At 41.4% G+C, this 21,330-nt stretch overlaps 2 protein-coding genes across 2 annotated transcripts in view; one reads left to right on the top strand and one right to left on the bottom strand.

Annotated features, from left to right (window-relative positions):
* LOC145442644 (acetyl-CoA acetyltransferase, mitochondrial-like) overlaps positions 1-21,330 on the bottom strand; it is a 93,500-nt gene that overhangs the window by 55,006 nt on the left and 17,164 nt on the right. The gene's annotated exons all lie outside the window — the stretch shown is intronic.
* On the top strand, positions 14,324-17,766 carry LOC145442640 (uncharacterized). Its single transcript, XM_080320606.1, has one exon. It carries the CDS (start codon positions 14,809-14,811, stop codon positions 16,888-16,890), a length of 2,082 nt encoding a protein of 693 aa, XP_080176732.1. The 5' UTR covers positions 14,324-14,808; the 3' UTR covers positions 16,891-17,766.

Raw genomic sequence — 21,330 nt, 5'->3', positions numbered from 1 at the left:
CCTATAATTGTGACACGTCAAATTTCCGCTAACTGCAAAATTATAATGCGACAGCTTTTACGATGTGCTGTTGCATTTGTACTCTCGCATGCTGTCTACAGCAGCTATTTTATTCAAATATTTTTGTTTCGTGCCAAGCGTGAATTCAAAATAGTAAATCGCATTATTAAGATGCGTGTGGTATGTCAGTCTGCAAGGTCCCGTCGAATACGGGCTATTCAGAAAGACATTGAATTCCCATATTATTGGTGCGGAGGCTCGCGGTACCAACAAAAAGTAGGAAATTATGGCCCGCGAGCACATTTGAGTTTGAGTCCTCTGGTGTAGCAGAGCAGTGGTTCTCATTCTCAACCGTTGGTCCAGTACTAGTTTTCTCCCGGTATAAAAGGAGCTTACAATGCGTTTAGGAAGAGTCATATGTGGAAGCTGTAAGAACACGTCTAAACGAAGTTCGTAAATTGTGGCAGTACAATTTAGCAGTAGCGTTTCTAACAATAGCAAACTCGCATTTCTTTCAAAATATACGGAACAAGCAGATTCAGAGCCTAGCGCTTTTTAACAGCACTTCGCCTTGCGGAAACGTCAATAGAACCGCGTATATAACACGTCTCGTAAAAAGAAAAAGGTCAGCATTGATGAATGAAGTTTGCAAATAGGCTAATATTTGTATAGGCTTACCATACGTTCTCTTTCAAGAGGATTTGTCCTCTTTTTTGACTTTTTTGAAAGTGTCCTCGGAGGACGCCCTTTTGTCCTCTTTTTTGAGATTTTGTCCTCTTTTTTGAAAATTTAGGTCAGATTTAGAGGAAATTGCGAGTGATATGCCGCAAATTAGCGCAGAAGTGAAGCTCCGGCGGGTATTTCGGAGGGAAAAGCGGTGATTTTAGCGATGACCTTTTTTTTTTTAGTCATCCACCTGGCAATATGGAGAGTAAAACGGTATTTTGAGCTATGAGCGGAAGTGATGACCTTTTTTTTAGTCAACCGATCACAAAGTGGGCAAAAATTTACCGGTTTTTGAGAATTCTTCTCCAGTTTTGCATGTCTGAAATTTCTGAAAAAGTGTCCTCTTTTTAGATTTCCGAAATATGGTAAGCCAATATTTGCAGGACTTGGATCACGTGAACCGTAGCGCATGGCAACCACAAATTGGTTAGCAAGCTACTTTGCCGCGCACCTGCTTCAGTGCTAAATAACGCATAGTGTACTGTTGATTTCTGATGGTAAACGTTCCGGTCCGCAACATACATTTTGGTATATTATCGGTTCGAAATGTCGGAAAGGTTGAGAACACTGGTGTAGAGAGGAGGCACGTGATTATATACCTGTGGTAGCTCGACCGGCAACTGGGCACGCCCCACTTTGATTTTGTGCTTTAAGAATGGTAGCAACATATTTATCATGAACATCGAACTATGTAGATTAAGTGAAAATCGTGCTATTTCCGTATTTTGTTCATATATGTTTTAATTTTAATTCTAATCTATTTTATTATTTTCCTGAAAATGCCCCTTTTTCCGAGGCATTTTGCAGCGAGTTTACAAGATATCCCTCTCGCGCAGGGAAATCCAGTGCCAAGCTTGATGTACAGTACAGGCTATTTTTAACCATTCTCACTGTTACGGAAATGCACTGTGATTTGATGAGCTTATTTTTCCTGTATTTATTTTCCATTCGCAATTTCATTCAATATCCAGGTTTTTGCGAATTCAGTAATTCTAATTCTAATCTAATTTGGAAAAAAATTGTGTAGCTTTAATTCTAATCTAATTCGGAAAAAGCTGTGTCACTCCAATTTTAGTTCTAATCAAATTTGGAAAAACTTGTGTAGCTCTAATTCTAATTCTAATCTAATTTGGGAAACTGTGCAGCTATAATTCTAATTCTAATCTAATTCGGGAAAGCATTTCATTTTCTAGTTGTCCAAGTCTGTCCGATAGCACTTGTTACTAACTTCGCTTATCTATTCTACCAACACGGCTCACAATAAAGAACAGCTATATTTACCTCCTTCATTTTAAATAGGGTTTACCATATATGAGATCGGAAAACAAGGACACTTCAAAAATTCCGGTTTGGTAACTCTGGTACCGGTAAAGAAAACTGCCGTGATTTTGAAAGTTTTTCGACCAATAGTACAGTGGTGTGTTGACTGAAAAACGGTCATCATTACCAGGTCTTTTGCCAAATTATCCGTCTGCCGTCGCGCCGCATTCTTCGTGGATTGACTTGCCAACTCAGTGATATCTAGAACTCTTGATATCCCTGTGCCAAATCCAACGTTCGTTGCGGTGGAGTCCAGAGGACATTTGGGCGTCCGCTCGAGGACACTTTCAATTTATTGAAAATTAGAGGACAACCTCTCGAAAGAGGACATTAGACTTACCATATTTGGGAAATCTGAAAAGAGGACACTTTTTCAGAAATTTGAGACATGAAAAAAAAGGTCAACTTTCCCGCTCAGAGCCCAAAATACCGTTTCTTCCTCCACATTGCTAGGTGGTTGACTGAAAAAAGATCATCTTTTCGCTCAGGGCTCAAAAGACCGTTTAAGCGTCACTGCTGTGCTGATTTACGGCATATCACGCGCATTTTGCTCTAGATATGACCTAAATTTTCAAAAAAGAGGACAAAATCTCAAAAAAGAGGACAAAAGGGCGTCTTCCGAGGACGCTTTCAAAAAAGTCAAAAAAGAGGACAATGGTAACCCTAACATATGGTAACACCATAGTGTCCTATATGGTGTCGACACAAGCAAATCTCACGCCTCAGTGAAATTGTATCACGTCACAATTTCCATTTGGCTACAGGCAATTTGACGGTCATTTGTGACCGGCTTGCCGAGCATTAAATTTGGTAAATTTGGTATTTTCGTAATCAGTGCAGAGTCAGCTTTCGATTGATACCCGTTTTACCAAATTTAATGCTGCTCGGCAAGCCGGTCAAAAATAACCGTCAAATTGCCTGTAGCCAAATGGAAATTGTGACGTGATACAATTTCACTGCGGCGTGAGATTTGCCTGTGTCCACTCGACACCATATATGACACTATGGTAACACACTCGGAGAACACAGTGAGTAATTAGCGCATCTAGGTATATCCACACCCAATTTGAAAAACTTTTAAATGCCCGATTACAAAACTTTGAGATATCATCATCAATATTGGTTTCTTAGCATTTGTATTAGTTCCATACCCCACAAAACTGCGATACAATGAAAAGATAGGAAAGTGTCGAAGCGACCAGTCTATGGAATCAGGCACACACCTTGGCCTAGGCGATGTAAAGAGGAGGCATGCACACTGAATGAAAAGTAAAGAAGATAGTACTGAAAAAAGCAAGCGACAAAATTGGGGTGGCATGTAATGGAAGGCGAGGTCAAGTCGTGGTCCGGTAATCCTGAGGATGGACTATGGTATTCATTTAGTAGCAATTGCTTGTATTTCGACTTGAATGTGGACATGCTCGTCGACTGTCGGGTGGTCGGCGGGATACTGTTCGGCAATTCAGGTCCGGCATATTTGATAAAGCGATGATCTTTTCGGTCGATCATATGATATTTGGGCGATTACTGTCGGTTACTGTGCGTTGTAAGGCTATTACGCTGTCGTATAGGGTAATGGGGGATTTGGTTAACCACCCTTTACGGACCAAGACCAATGTTTTGGGGTCGTCTGACGAGGTGTTGTTTCGGTCGTGATATAAAACGTGTGATATCATGTCCGCAGTAACATGCTCCGCGACGATGAATGAAAGCACTTATCACTAGCCTACGTTTATCCCATCGCCGCCTATAATATTAGGAGCGTAGGCGATAGTACTCGCCTCTACTTGCCACATGACTGCGGTAACTAGTGTTGTGTAGAGCCTCTCTCTCTCCCTCTCCTAACTGCTATGGAACAATGCCACATCACGTGACTTATCGCATGGTATAGCCAGTGGCGTAGCAGCCACTTATTGGCGGTTCTGGCTCTGCGCCAGGGGCGGCAGGCTCCAAGGGGGAGGCAAAATGTGGCTGCACAGTGAGAGAGAGACATATGGAATTATTTTTCGCCTGCACCATCGAGATGCTCTGACGACGGAGATGCGAGACGGACTTGTTTTTATAATAAGGTCATCTAGTCTGCACCCCCGTTTTACCCTCCGTGATTGCTGAGCGCCTAGCGGGATAACCGCGGATACCAGTTTTCGAGTCTTTGGTCTAACCCGGCCGGGGATCGAACCCACGACCTACCGATCAAGAAGCCGGACGCCTCACCATTACACTATCTCGCTCGGCACAGTGTACACAGCCGGCTAAAAGAAGCGTTAATTTGGTAGTCCTATAGCTGGCGTCACGTGAGCTAAAATTTAATCAAACAGATCGCAATCGAAAGCTAGTGTCGCGCTGATTCCGAAAACACGAATTAATCAGTGTTGGGATGACTCGAGTCACCTTTTTCGTATGACTTGACTTGACTCGAGTAACTTTGCTAAAATGACTTGACTTGACTTGACTTGGCGTATCAGAAATGTGGATTGACTCGTGACTCGAAGCAAAAATCACGAGTCAATTTCGAGTCATGAAGCAATCGATATCGCTATAAATCACTGTGTCTGGCATATGGTAGGATTGTTCGCAAAACGGTGGTGTAACCCGTCAGAGCGACCAATCATTCATTCATTGATCGTGTCTTGTACTGAGCCTCCATTGTTCTCTCGCAAATAAATTGACCGCTAACGAAGTGATTGAAGCTTGCAGCTTACGCTGTCGTAACTAAAGTAATTTAATAGCAAAATGTTTATTTCTGTTATCTGTTATTATACCTTGATCAAACCTCTTGTTTTATTGAAGTTCTTCAACTTGGGATTTTAAACGGATTAAGAGGCTGGTGCGGAGCAGTGAAACCACGTTAGATCGAAGTGCAACAGCGGTTGATGTTCTACAGTGGTTAGGAAGCTACTTGATTCGACACCATATTTATGCTCGTGTCTGAAACTTTATCGGACCATTGGGGTTTCAATTGCGAGCTGTGTGAGGCGAGCTTATCAAAGCTCAAACTGATTAAGTCTTATTTACGTTCAACCATGAATGATGATCGGTTATCACCTCTATCTATTCTGTCTATAAAAAGAGACAACGTTCAAAAACTTGAATTTGAGGATATTATCGCTGATTTTGCTTTGAGGCGGCTATTGATTTTCTATTTGCACAATACAATCGTTCTTTATTATTTTTGGCATTATTAACGTTGAGCCGATGAGGCTGAGACGCGACATATTGTTTGTAATTATTTTTATTGACAAGGTTGCTTGAACATGAATCTATGTCGAAATTTGCTGCGGTCTACTTATGGGAGGGGGCGGCATTTTAGGCGAGAGCCAGGGGCGGCAGCACATGCTGCTACGCCAGTGGGTATAGCAGGGACGGATAACTTCTCCGGTTCGCGGGCCGGATATCTGAAAATGAAGTACTAGGTGGCAGAGATGAGCATGGATTAGGATTAGGTTTTGAAAAAACAGGATTTGTGAAATTTTGTCGGATTTGGATTGGATTTGGATTAGAGATTTTTTTTCTGAACGGATCAGGATTTGGATTGGATTTACCGATTTTCTGGGAGATTAAATATGTCGTGTGGCGAATGGCGACAAACTTTATTCAGATCAGGTATTGATGTACTTATAGTACACCACACTATGGTTCACTCTGTCGGAAATCTAGATATGAAAATTGTAATAGCATGTATCGTAGCGTTAGAATATTGAAAGTGGAAGACATTTTCAAATTTGAGGTAATGAAATTTATGCATAGCTATCATCAGGGTGAACTGCCACTATATTTTAATAATCTGTTCAAGATACCTTCAGATACCCACCAACATCATACCAGATTTTCTTCTAACTTGTCTCTGTCTGTGCAACACCACTCTACCAGTCTAGTACAAAATTCGATCAGTTTTATTGGTGTCAATGTTTGGAATAAGCTGCAACCTAATCTCCGCAATTTAGACTCTTGTGCTTTTAAAAAACAATGTTTTCATTCTCTTATCTCTAACTACCACTGAATTGTATTTGCATTGTATTTCAAATTGGTCCATGATACTGTGTCTTATTTTTCCTTTCGTTCGTTAGTTTATTTTAATTTCATTTTTTATTCATTAGGTATCGACTGTGAAAATTGCTCCTGTCCCGGGTGGCTCGGCTCTGAAGACTATGTCATATCGAGCCTCCCGTCTACCTTGCATGTCACATTTCACTGTTACATTTGTGTAATGTTATGTTGATATGTAATGTATACGAATAAAGATTCTCTCTCTCTCTCTCTCACTCGGTGCAAACGAACATGAGAGGTGCGGCCATATGCTAAGTTATCTTAAATCAAGAGAATCGTTAGTTGTCAAAGTAAATTTTTCAATCCCTCCCTTGCATAAATTAGCATTTGTTCTCAATTTCAAGTTGGAATAGGATTAGGATTGGACATGGACTATAAAATGAAAAAGTTATGGATTAGGTTTTGGATATGGATTTGAAGTTTCGGATTTGGATTGGATTAGGACATAAAAATTCCAAATCCGCTCATCTCTGCTAGGTGGGCAGGATTCCGGAATCGATAATGCCTATATGAGGATTAATCGTATATAATGTAAAATTTAAGTTTGAAGCATGGAAATAAAAGCAGTATGCAATGAATTTTTTTACGTAATGTATTTCTATAGCTGTTGAAGTCAATGAGATAGCTGTGGTCGATCAAAGTTGTGAACAAGTTCTTCGAGCTGTGGTTGATGCATGTCGAACATTTAAAAAAACAACGGACCAAAGAATACCTAAAATCACTATTATTTGTGTTCGAAAAAAATGAATAACCTACAGTCACTATAATTTGGCATTGTGAGTAAGTAGTGGAGAATTGCGGCAGACTGTGACTTCGGGCCGTGTTGCGTGATGCCCCGGGTATAACGTATTGTATACGGACGAGGGGTTGAAATTTTTTTCTTGAGTACATGCGTAAATGCCGGTAATGCAAGCCTTCTCGTATTGACGAGCTTACGCGTAAGCTCTACTCTCGCACGCAAGCTACGAACAACCAATGTTCCCTCTAATTTTTGACGAGTCTGCGCGCACTCACCAACTCACTGTGCGGTCCCTTGGACAACAGTGTGTAACGACTAAAATAATGTCATTACTTCGGATTTTTTGTGCGCAGCTCAGATTTTCTGTGCGCAGAGACCGTGTCAGCACTACGCAATTACGCACGTGTGCAGCTTAGAGGGATCTTTGCTGTACTACAATCACTATAAATTGACGTAATAAGCAAGTAGTAGGAGATTGCAGAAGACTGTGGTCGTAGGCCACATTATCATGTAGGACCGGAAACTTCCTACTGGCCGTCAAAATCACGTTTCGGGCCGGATCCAGCCCGCGAGCCGTATGTTTCCCGTCCCAGGTATATAACCTACCTCGAGGGTGGGCAAACTACGGCCCGCAACACCGTTTTGTGCGACCCGCGAAATCCTCAAGAAACGTCAAATTATTGATAAAATGCGTACTAAAATTCAAATTACTCTGGGTACTTGATTAAACTCTTCCCTAATATATTTCAACATGATAATTATAGTATAATTTCATTTCATTGATGACCCGATATCCTAACCCGCAGGCCCATGCATTTTGAAAGGTTTCGGTGGCTAATCATCATAGAGAATGAAACGATTATGATTGAATTCAGACAACGAGTGTGATTTCAGATTACCAACACTTTTAGTGCTGTATTTAGAAAAAACGATTCGCGAGTGTGTTAGATAGATTCGTTATTTGTAAGTGTAGAAGCAGTATTTATGTTTTCGTGATCTTTGAGGGTTGTCCAAAATTTGGAAAATCTTACAAATCCTCAGTTGTAATGTCTTATTCTATAGATTATTGATAAAAAACGACACTGAGCCTGAAAGAAGCTCACAGGAAGGCCGTTAAGATTTCGTGCAAAGCGTTTGAAAGTAGCTGCCGAAGAACGGGCGTGCCACCGACCATAGAACGGCGAGAAGACTAGTAGTCACGAAACCACGGCTCTTGATTGGCTAATCGGCTATGCTTCAATGACCACGACAGCAGCAGCTTGCTGATTAGGTGATCAAGGAGTCTGCTACCGGCGGCGATTCTGAAAGCGCACTGTATGTAGGCTGACAGATAACGATTTTGGATTGATTCAGGGTATGTTGAGGTACGAAATACATGATGAACAAACAACAGCTGCTTCACAAAAACGTCTAAAGCATGACCGCTTTATTGTGAAGGCAACCGCCGTAGCCTATATGCCTTGTTTTCAACGAGGGAAAGCTTAGGCGCTTATGCAAGTGGCGACGGATTCCTCGTTTCACAAAGGATATGTCATTATTGAATACAAATATAAAGCTTAACAATGACACTATAATTTGTGTGATCTTATTGGGCTCAGGTTGTAGTACATAGTTGAAGTTTTGAAAGCTCTAAGGATCGGCTGAATCAGCGGGTTATGCTTGGCGCTTGTCAGATGCTTGCATCAAACTGTATTCACTTACAAGTGTTGTCAAAGTCCTTGATGATAACGCAGAAATGTGGCGTAAAGGTGAGCACATACTATGCTGGATATGTTATGTCAAAGTCCCTAATAATCGCGCAGAAAAGTGGTGTAATGGTAAGCACAGACAATCCTGCATAGTGCACAGTAACCAGCATAGTTTGTATATCATATCAAGCATAGTCTGTGCTTACTTTTACACCTCTTTTCTGCGTTATCATCAAGGACTTTGACAACACTTGCAAGTGAATACAGTTTGATGGAAGCATCTGACAAATGCCCAACATAACCCGCTTATTCAGCCGATCCTTAGAGCTTTCAAAACTCCAACTATGTACTACAACCCGAGCCCAATAAGATCACACAAATTATAGTGTCATTGCTAAGCTTTAAATATGTATTCAATACTGATATATCCTTTCTGAAACTAGGAATCCGTCGCCACTTGCATAAGCGCCTATGCTTTTCCTCGTTGAAAACTAGGCATATAGGCTACGCGGCGGCTTCCTTCACAATAAAGCAGTCATGCTTTAGACGTTTTTGTGAAGCAGCTGTTGTTTGTTCATCATGTATTTCGTACCTCAACATACCCTGAATCAATCCTAAATCATTATCTGTCAGCCTACATACAATGCGCTTTCAGAATCGCCGCCAGTAGCAGACTCCTTCACCTAATCAGCAAGCTGCTGCTGTCGTGGTCATTGAAGCATAGCCGATTAGCCAATCAAGAGCCGTGGTTTCGTGATTACTAGTCTTCTCGCCGTTCTATGGTCGGTGGCACGCCCGTTCTTCGGCAGCTACTTTCAAACGCTTTGCACGAAATCTTAACGGCCTTCCTGTGAGCTTCTTTCAGGCTCAGTGTCGTTTTTTATCAATAATCTATAGAATAAGACATTACAACGGGGGATTTGTAAGATTTTCCAAATTTTGGACAACCCTTTGTATATTGTAGAAGCGTATTTAACGGTCACACGTAACATGACAATGATGCAGTCAGCATTGCATGTCCTCGAGTTAAACCAAAGTACAATTAGCTAATCTATTAACAGATCGCTGCTCACATACTCAAATTTACATTCAGTTCCATGAATCGGGAACATGGCTTTTTCCCTACTTTTGAGGATGACCAGTTGATAAATTCTCGTCAATGACGCGCGTACGTTATCATCAAATCAATGTTGGTTTGTTTTAAATATCTATATGTTATTTCCATGTCGTCGGTAACTATATAATCAAATAACAATATTGAATTTCGGCTTTTAGTATCCCAATTTTATATAGTGCGGCCCGCGAATGGATTCAAATGCGGAATGCGGCCCATGAGCTGAAAAGTTTGCCGGCCCATGACCTAGCGCATATCGTATATTGACTTTACTCGTGTACGCTATAACGTAATGCCTAAATTACCCGAATTAGTTACCATCCGTACGATATATCTGGAGAATTCAATTGTCGTCTGCTGAACTGTCAGTCAACAGCTTACTCAGGCGGCGTTCGTATCAGCTACTGCCAGTTAGGCCTACGTATTTATAAGCAGCAATCCGTAGACGACGGACTTGCCGTATGCTACTGTCGGACCCGCCAAACCTACTACAGTAGTTATGCGCAAGCCTGGAATTACGGCGAACCAGTTTCTGTCTGTCTATAGCTCAAGAGTCGCCAACTTGAAACGGGTAGTGGGCCACTTTTCAAAATTCGTAGAGGCCGCGGGCCGCATGACTTCGATATCGAGTTAAAAATATAGGCAACGCAGTTTAACTATACAATGTTGTGATAGCTCTACGTCAGTACAACGATTTGCTCTCTAACATGGGCGACGGTCATAGTTACCACAAAATAAATATATATGTTATTGAAGAAATACAAAAAATATAAAATATCATGTTCATCACTTTCATTCTATTTTGAACTGTGAGCTGCGCACGATACCTGACAACACTCTTCAGCAACTAAATCAAAGGCGGCCAACCATTGTGCTATCACGGCCTCATTTCTATTAATTATGTAGCCTACTCCGCATTCCAGTGCACAGTCGTAACTAACTGAACTAACCGGAGGCGAAATACCCACGTTAAACTGTCCATGTCCATGTCCATGTCCATTGCCGGTGAGCTCCGGAAACTATTTTACTCACATCAGCTTACTATGCTCACGAAATCGTGGATAGTCATGTTGTGGATAACCACAGGGATTCGTTTTCTGGTTTTCTAGTTTTTTTCATATCCATGAGTGATTTCCCTCAATATCAGTATAGTTTCACATGTTACTATGTAGCCTAACTATCAAATATTTATCCTTTCTCAGCCCAAGTAATCAGATTCGCAGGTAGAGTTGATGCAGGGGGTGTCTTCGAAAATTTAAGGAATGTTATTAATGCTGTTGTTTCTTGACCTCCCATCGGGATTGTCGGTATAGTGGAAAGATATTAGATTCGTCAAAACGTAGGCCTTCCAGAAACAAATTTGCTTCAGCACGATTACAAATTAGTATTTCTTTAATGGGGCGCATCATTTTCCTCTGCTGTTCGCATCTGTACTATGAGGATCTGATTACAAAGGACACTAGGCTACTATATTAAAATCGAAAATCAACTACCATTGAACCGCGCGTAGTGCGAAGAAAATTACATTATTTTCGAAGCCGTATCAGCTCGTGAGGAATAGTGATATTGGGCACAGGAGGATAGTTTACTTTGAACAACAACAATGTGTTTAGACTGAAATCAAATTCAGCAGTTTAAAATGCTTTCTTGAGCAGTGCTGTAAACTACTATGATTTCACGGGTAGCCTACTTCTAGCTCGAAGTATACGATTTCTCAGCATTTTGATATTCTCATTGTTATTATTATATTCTTTATTCACAGTAAAACTGGTAAATACACGCATAATTCCGGGGAGCAACCTGCCCCCAAAGGAAAATGGCGAGATTGGAGTAAATTTTTAAAATTTCAGTAATGCGGTCAAATTGTTATTCCTGTGCAATACATGGAGAAGTCAGAATACAGAATTGCAGTTGACAAAGAATTGGCAAGGGTTACAGAGCAGCGGTAGGGATGATTGAAAATGAAGAATCGACATTACAGAAGCAATGCTGTGATTCACTAGTATAATTTTAGTCCAGTGGTGCATTCAAGGCCTTCCGAAGAATATGTACAGTAGGGTTATGACTAGAAAAAAAATTCAAAATTTTGTGTGTCCTGTAGTCACAAACGATGAACTTTTGTGTCCTGATTTAAAAATTAACAAAAGTTAAGACTGGTTAAACAAAAACCTCCCGCACAAAATTTTCCAGTTTTCAGTGTATAAAGGATAGGCTTTTTTTTGTAGATACAGACTATACAATATACCGACTTATTTGAATTTAACTGACCCAATTCCAATTGCGAAGATTTCAAATAGTATTTTGGTAAATTGTGATTGCCCAGATTGAATTAATCCGATCGTTTTCTTGCTTACATACAATATTAAATAATTAATAAATAATTATTAATTTTGATTTTAGATGTAGACTGTATATATCGTGTAATTTCAATTTGTTTGACACAAATCCAACTGGCTGTTCGAAAAGGCGAAAGTAGAACAACTCAACATATTTTCAGCGGTCTAGAAAACCGATTCGAGGAATTTGATGGAAATTTGAAAATGCCATGTCATATGTGACTCAGTATCTGATGATACTGGGCGGCGGCATGTCGTTGTGAAACTGCAAAAGGGTTTTCATAAATCACAATTGGTTGCCAACATAATATTATCGATTCTTAAAGCATATGTCAGAGCTCTTCAATCCAACATCCTCCACAAATCCAACTCCCAGCTACAAATTTGGAGATGATATGGTAAAACACTACGAAATGGTACAATCCACCAAGCCATAATTTCAAATAAAAATATTAGAAAACCGAGGATGGAGTCATGAGTTTAAGTTTATCTATGTGCTGAGCAGAGCGTGCCGCTCTTTCAGAGAAAATAGTAGATTACCACTAATAGCATCAACTTCCATCTTCTACGCAATGCGAGATGGAGCTCAAGCAAGGGTATAATTCCGTACTGCCAAGTCCCCAGATGGAGAGTAACTTTTGAGATATCATGCTTATTCATCGCAAATGCGTGTCAGGAAGCTTGGTATTCTAACCAGATGTCTATAGATGGAATATACTGTAGCCCGACCTGTTATCGGTTCGCCGATAATATCGTGACGATATCACACTTTGAACGAATCATCGGTATCGGCCATTGAAGCTGAAAAATTATCGGCAATTTTCGTTACGTCACAACATTTCGGTAGAAAGTCACAAAACTATCATCTTTGACCGCTAGACTGAGAATATTGATATATGTCACACAGCTTAAACCAGGGGCGGGCAACATACGGCCCGCGGGCCGGAACCAACCCGCGGACAGTTTTCCGTCTTGCATGATAATGTGGCACGCGGCCCCAGTCTGCCGAGATTCTCCGCTACTTGCTTACTACGTTAAATTTAAGTGATTGTAATCAGGGCTTTGGAGCCGGAGCCGGAGCCCGGAGCCGGAGCCCCGGAGCCGGATATTTTCAGCGGAGCTGGAGCCGGAGCCGGAGCTCTACATAAAATTTAGCCGGAGCCGGAGCCGGAGCTGGAGCCCGGTATTTGAGGAGTAGCTCCGGCTCCGACGTATTTCATAAGATGCTATTATATATGCAACAACCACATCTGCTGATTTATCATAATTGAACAGCAGGCCTTAATATGAATGCTGTGCGCAGCAATGGCGTAGGCCGTAGAGTTAAGTGCGTTCTAGTGCAACTATGATGTTATCGACAATTGACAAGTATTCATTATGACGTCACAGGCCGGCACGACGGCACCTATGTCTTCGTTGCTACATCGGATGTTACTGACGGCTGACAGACTCTAGATTACTATAGATAACTAACCTATGGGTAGATTAGTAATCTATATAGACCAGGACGGGTCAAACTTCTGGTCTATAAGCGACACATGAAATTGATGATCGAGCGCGCGGTCCACTAGCCGCGCCAAGCGGGTAAAAATTTACAAAGTTTATATATAAATCAGGTCAATAATATTATTACTTGAGTATATTGCGGATCTACCGTAGAGTATACCGCCTGCTAGGCTCAGTTTGCGAGGACACGACTATTCGGCGTCTGGCCACATCTATATCAAAGGTCTCCGATAATATGCGATAATCCTTTTGTGCCTACATTTCACCGTCGACGATCTTTATGCGAGCGCAAACGCGAAAAGACTTTCTCCCGTAATTGCGAATACAGTTAGACTCAATCGGGTTAATTAGGCGTTTTTTTTTCAGTAGGGGGTAGGCTACCAAGCAAGAAATCGTGTGACAATTAAACACGCGAAGCGTGAAGAAAAATTTCACTACTATTTTAGTATATTGTAATGTACGACGATTTACTGAAATTTTGATTGGACCCTGGACCTGCTATTGCGTCGGAACTGATATTTTAGTCATCAACATCCCAAGTGTCACAGTCAGACTTGTAATTTTTGGTTGACATTGCAAGTTCACAATCTGAGCAATTCATTTTCGATAATATAATAGGACATTATCTCACGGGCCACGCAAAACCCTCTCGCTGGCCACATTTGCGGGCGACCCCTGATATAGACAGGACCATTCGATAATTTCAGAGCCGGAGCCGGAGCTGGAGCCGGAGCAGTGGTTATAATGCGGCTCCGGAGCTGGAGCCGGAGCTAATGTATGATAGAAGAGAGCTCCGGAGCCGGAGCTGAAGCAGTTTAAATTTACGGCTGCTCCAAAGCCCTGATTGTAATGTTATTATATACGTGCATGCGCAGCGTGCGAGAGTGGAGCTTGCGCGTAATTTCGTCGAAGCGAAGCAGCCGACCATAGGTGTCCAAATAACCTGCGTTTCTAACAATGAACTATTGTGGCGCTCCCATTGTTATGAACAATGCCGATTTTGTCGGCGTTCCTTTACAATGTCCTAACCAGAGTATAATAAATATTTTCGGAATCAGAGTGAGAATATAGCGTTTGTTTAAGACCAATAACTTTTGCGCTTGCGTCGTCAGCGAAACGAACAGAAATTGATAGGCTACCCATTTGCCTAACTATCGAATGTGAACATTCGATAGCCTAACCGTGCAGTCACGCATATTGCTATTATTTATCCGTAGGTTTGTTAATTATACCTGCGACAAAACAATATTTGGTGGATGTGTGAATGGTAAGGTAATAGGACTGATCCAGTTCAGGTGTTAAGTGAATACGAGTTAACTTCATTCTGTGGAAATGTCGTCTCAGAATGTGTTCTCCAGCAGCGCAATGATACAAAGCGTCAAGGATGAAGGACCGAAACATAGAAAGGAATATCTTCTTCATTCGCTAGAAGTCATGAAGGCCTTGGAGAATATGCGTCAAGAAGGGAAGGCCTGCGACTTCATTATAAAAGCCGGCAAGCTTGAGTTCCAAGTTCACCGGCCAATACTAGTGGCATGCTCCACGTATTTCCGGGCAATGTTTGGCAGCTTCACCAAGGAATCACTGGAAGGAGTTGTTGAGCTGAAAGATTTGAACGAAAACTCTGTGAGAGACTGTGTAAAATTCATGTACACCGGCGACAGTTCAAGTTTATCCACTGATACAGTTACAAACATGCTTCATACAGCTACTGTGCTACAGTTGGATAGGCTGTGCGATTTGTGTTTCGAATTTCTCTTGAACAATATTTGTCCTGAGAATTGCCTTAATTTGTTCGATTTATCCGAGTTATACGAACGCAAAGATCTTGAGGATGCCGCAAGAAAATATATGCAAGAAAATTTTGTAAAAGTAACAAATGAGACCCCGTTCTTGTTGCTAACCAAAGATGAAGCTCTCGTGCTCATTTTAGAATATGCGCGCACGGATGATATGGTATGGAGTGCTTCTGAATCATGGGTTGAGTTTAACGTTGACATCAGAGGAATAGAGGTTCTTGATTTTTTTAACATGTTGAGTCTAGAAGAGTTTCCATCAGAAATTCTTATCAATCGTCTGTGGCTTGCAAAGTATTTTCAGGAATCAGATTTATGCAAAAACCAATTGTGCAAATGTGTATTCTCTGACATCATAAGATTCTCGGTTAATTTGTCACTCAGCAACTGGAGCGTGTTGAATTCCATGTCCGAAACTTACGAGCATGTGGTGCAAGATGTCCACGAGATCATATGCCAGTTCGCGCTGAAAAACTTCACAGCCATTTTGAATGATGACGATTTCTGCACACTGTCAAAGGAAAACGTAATTGCCATGTTCAAATCACCTGATGCGGTGTATTTTTCGTCTGAAAAGTTGAAGTGGAACGCAATGTTGAAATGGGCAAAGGAAAACCCCTGTTCCGATGCGTTGTTTCCCAAGATTTTGGGAACGATTGATCTCAGACGTCTACCGAAAAAGTTCCTGTTAGATGCTATTAGCAATGAGCCTCTAGTGCAGGCGTATCCCTCTAGCAAAAATACATTGGAAGCAGTGCTTCGACAATATGTGATTGTAACGGAAGATTCCGCCATCGCATTGTTAAATGGAAACAATGACATTGATATTCTTGATCTTAAGAATCTAAAATGGACTCCATTACATCACACCGGTTCGCACGATGCAAAGATTTGTACCGTGAATGGACATTTGTGCTTATTGGACGGTAGAGATTTGTATTTTTGTCGAAAAATTGAGTGTGTAAAGCAACCTTCACTTTCAAAATTTCCTTCTCCTGCAGCTAATTTAATAGGACTTGATGATAAAATCTATGTGTTGGATATGCCGCATTGCTTCATCTTTGACACGTTAACTAACAAATGGAACGAGAGTGTTGTCATGCCACCTTTGTTGACTGGTGGCAGTAGGTTATGTCCTTTAGGTTGTCGGGGCAAGTTGTTCCTCATCAACTCATCTTCCACAATTTGGGATGGCGAAAAAGATAAAGACGACATATTTGAAGAATTAATACTGCCGCCAGATATTAATTGTCAAATCGTTGCAAATAGCTCCAGCGCATATTGTGCGGGTAGTATATATGTTAGTGGAAAAAGTAGAACTACGAAATACTGGAGAATAGCAAGATATATGTTTTCCAGGAATAAATGGACTGAAATCGCCATCCCTGGTTATAGTGAGACCGCAGCCGATTCGATGCCGTTGCATGTATTTTCATTTAAAAGCTATTTGTACGCGTACAAAACGTTTCATGGGTTAGGCATGGATACGGAATGTTTATTCAAGTACAACGAAGAATGGAATGAATGGTCACGTATCATGAAAACTATCCCTCGTAGGTCTTTACACTTGGATGACAAAAATATAAAATCTGTCTACTCGTTCTCATTAAGGACTTGAAAGTATGACACTATTTGACGACATGTCGTACATTCGCGTCATTGGTTTAACAAAGACTTGTACGCAGTATTACACAATGGACATCGCCTGTCATCAATAGACATTCACCATGACACGGATATAAATTACGCACTACTGATGTATATTCAATGAAGTTTCTATACTTATGTGACGCCAGTTGCTGTTACATTATTGTCAATTCCCTTGTAAAGGAAGTAACCTTTTGAATCATCACTATTCTATACACATCTCCTCACACACGTCCTCATTGATATAAATGCTCTTCGCCATCGTAAGAAAATTTGTCACCACTTATCTGAAAATACCACTTAGTTTCTTAATTGTGTCATAAATTCTGACCAGGTGGGTAGCCTATTTAGCTGATACCCTTTTAATCCATGTCCAATACACTTGTAAGAATTATTCATTGTTTCTTTGTTCCCCTTTACTTCAATTATGCTCATAGCGATTCAATAAATTATCGCTGTCTTTCCGACGACCCCATGCCACTCTGCATTCGCTCAATTTTTTATAAGCCATTGGAAAATGAGACCTAATATTACTGATACTTGGATTTGATTTTCTGTTTGAGGTCACGATCGAGCAACTTGCATTTAATTTACTGTGTATAATCACGAGCAACTTGCATTTCATTTTGTGTGCGCAATCACGAGCAAATCGTCAACTATTGCCAGAGGTCTCCATTCCAAAATTTTCGGAATCGCAGTATGCTAGCATAGCTAGTGATATGCAATTAATGGGAATTTCTGTAAATATTCACTGCTTTTATAAGATATAGTGCCTTTTTGTATTAATGCTATGACACAAAGCAAGTTCAATACTTTGTCGAGGAAATACAGTATGCTGATGTGGATATGACTTCTTGTGGCCCTGTTTCCTTCGTGAGATGTAGACCTAATGCCAGCGATAGGATCAAAGCGTGCATTCTATTTGCTTCTACTACCAATGTACTTTGACCACTTCAGCGGGCACTGTCTCGTCGTAGGCGAGACTGGCTATTCGTCTTCAAGCGCAGGCATTTAAATCCGAGAGAATGCCAAAACAGAACGAGACTATTTGGGCATCGTTGATCGAGGTGTGATCGTGAATTTCGCCTTACGGTATTGTAGAGCAGTGGTTCTCAACCGCCGGTGCGGCGACACTGGGAAATGAGCAAGATAGCACGTCAAATATGCTTGGTCCAGCGTTGGGACCAAGTACCTACCTTCTGATCTAGTCACAAGCAATGTTCCCACTTGAAGGTCGTCACTTCGGCTTTCTTGTGCGCAGAGACCGTGTCAGCACTGCGGAAGTGCGCAATTCCACACGCGCGCAGCTAAGAGGGATCAGTAATCAGTGTAGAATCACAAGTCTAATCGAGACATTGCATTTTCTTACTCAGGAGACAAGTCAAGTGAAGTCACGAGACAAGTCACAAAGTCATGTTGCAATTTGGAAGTTCAGGGCATGATTCAAGCCATTTGATTTTGCGAGAATATTGAGGTGATTGTACATTCCACTGGGCATTGTATGGCTCACTTATACTAGGCCACGTCGGTAACTGTCCGCAAAATAGATGACAGAATATGAAATCTCAGAAGTTAAAACAAATTGATATGATCCAATACACAATCCACTTATATATCCATACGATGTAATTGAATCCTGATGTACCAATTGTTGACAAGTATTATAAATGTATGAACTAATATATCAGTCCGATTTAAATTATACAAGAGGTTCGTTAAGTTTAGTGCTGAGCAAGACACTGCTACAGATAAAGTACTACTAGTCTGCAACGTAAGAATCACTACGTTTGCAGTCAGTTTATTTGTGACTTGCCGACGGAGACTGGGTAAATCCAGGTTTCCGCCATCGTTGAATGACTGGTTGTTTTGCAGGGTCGTAACTGCCGCACCCCAAACCCCCCAATTGGGGCAGGCGAGCTTGAAGGGGGTACAAAATGATTTCGTGAATTAGCATAAATTATGGAGTATTTTTTGAAATTGATACAACATTTTCGCTCTAGGCGCGATTTCAGGTTGCCAGGTATCTTGATTTGGGGTACCCTTCCCCCAAGAAAAAATACGCAAGATCTATAGAAATTAGCATATCGGCGTTGGCCATTGCCAGGCCACGATGCACCAAGACATATAAAGTTTTAGGCCATGTAACATGCTACTCCAGAAGTGTGCCTGAACGGTCGGCAGCGAGAAAACCTTGGCCGTAAAGAACTGCCCTTATGCTGACCGAAAACTTTGTTATATATACATAATACATACAGTTTTAATTGTCCACATAAGCGCCTAAATGACTGGCGCCGAATGATCCTGTCTTGGCAATCTGAACCTCACAAGACAAATGCCATACTGCAGGAAAAAATTATATGCCAGTGAAGAAATACCAATCTGAAATCGTGTGATCTTTCAGTTTAGTACGTTTGAGCGATTCTATATTATTTGATAGCAGACAGGAGGTCACGAAATAACATCATGTAACGAAGTCATACCAACAGGTCCGCCCGGTCGAAGATGTCCAATTATTATTTACAGGCTCAACGGTCTCAAGGACACCTCAGCTAGCTCTACCGGTATATCTGATTACCTGAGCAGAGAGGACAAGAAATTAATAGCAATATATATGAAATTCCCGTTCTTATTGACCGACTTTATCATGAATTATCGAAAAATTTCGCGCTTCGCGCTGGTTCACTAAGCAGTAAAGCATTACCACTTTAAACTATAAAAAAAAAACGTGACGGGTGGTCAGTTTATCACCCTATGGGAGCCCAAGACTGACGTTTTTTTTTAGGTGGGTGGGGGGGGGGGGGGCTGACGAAGTGCTTCGTTCCTGCCAACGGATATACACCTGGAGATGTTTGATTATTATTGAGGGGTCCTACCTTTTCAAATACACCTCACTCAGCTCTACCGGTAAATCGGAATACGTGAGCGGTGGGACGATAAAAATTGACAGCAATAAATATGCGGTTCCCGATCATATTGACCGATTCAGTCATGAATTATAGAAATATCTCGCGCTTGGCGCGTTTAGGCGATAAATGCTGACTCACTGAACGGACACTCAATGTAGATCAGGGGTCACCAACACGCGGCCCGCCAAGTCATATTCTGCGGCCCGCGACCTGATTTGAGACTTTAAGAAAAGCAATTTGAAATCCTGAAATTAACTACAGTTTCAACATGTTGTTGTTGTTTCAAAATAAGCTATTCCCTTGTGCCCAAGATCACTATTCGTCATTATAGCTAAAACGGCTGTGGTGATGGCAACAGCATTTCATCGAGGGAGAATCAGCTGATGTGAATGGGCATATTGTCTTGACTTGCAACGGCCCAAACACTGCCAAGACCGAGACGCATAGAAAACGGCTTAGGGCAGTGGTTCCCAAACTGGGGAGCGCGCGCCCCTTGTGGGGGTGCGAAAGCATCTAAAGGGGAGGCGGAGAGGCGCTCAAATGAAAATTTTTTTACGCTCTGCGCGATTTACCTCTACTTCATAGTTATTGCTATGTGTATAGTCCGGAATTCATCTTATAGAATCATGTTATCAACAGCCATGACCTTCCATGCCATCAAGCTAGCCGTTGGGATTGCTAGCATTCTGGTTGCATTTTGTGATATGACGATTTTTCAGTATCATAAAGGGGTGTGTGTCTAAAAAAGTTCGAGGACCACTGGCTTAGGGCTTCCCCACAAGATCACGCTTTACGTGGCGATGGTCTTTCAGTTAGTAACGAATCTCGCTGGTCCTAATATCGATTCCTTAGTCGCTGAAAAGAGTTTCCAGGCATCGTCCACAGCTCACAGTTCAAAATAAAATATAATTGGTGATAATGATTTTTTGTTGTATTTGCATTCCTTTAATAAAATATTATTTCTTTTGTGATCAAATATGGCCATTGCATATGTTAGGTAGCTCACCGTTGTACTGACGTAGAGTTTTAGAACGTGGTTTCCTATTTGACATCGATATCGAATTCATGCGGCCCGCGGCCTCTACGAAATTTGAAAAGTGGCCCGCGACCCGTTTTGAGTTGGCGACCCCTGATGTAGATGATAAGTAGCGATAAACAGCGTATAACCTGAGGGGTATTAACGGTCATTAACCAGAATGAACACCACTGAGAATGGACAATGCCAAGAGTCTAACTTACTGGGGCGGACGATGTCGAGAAATTTATAGCTGAGAATCGACACCGAATGTTGCAACGCCTTGATGCTCATACACACGACCTGTTCATATGCATAACATGCCTGCATTGCATTCTCGGTAATGTCAATTTCTCGGTGGAATTTCCCCAGCCCCAGTCGCCACTTGACTGCAGCAGTAACTGATTATGCACAAGAATTGTAATTACGACGAACTACTCTTTGTCGGCCTAGCTAGATATTGATTGCGATCCTGAAATTTCATCAGGCA

This window comes from Botryllus schlosseri, chromosome 7 (assembly GCF_051294905.1).
Source record: "Botryllus schlosseri isolate E-star chromosome 7, Bs_hap1, whole genome shotgun sequence".
Taxonomy (NCBI): Eukaryota; Metazoa; Chordata; class Ascidiacea; order Stolidobranchia; family Styelidae; genus Botryllus; species Botryllus schlosseri.
The sequence above is the reverse complement of the archived record's forward strand: the minus strand, read 5'-3'. Positions and strand labels throughout refer to the sequence as shown.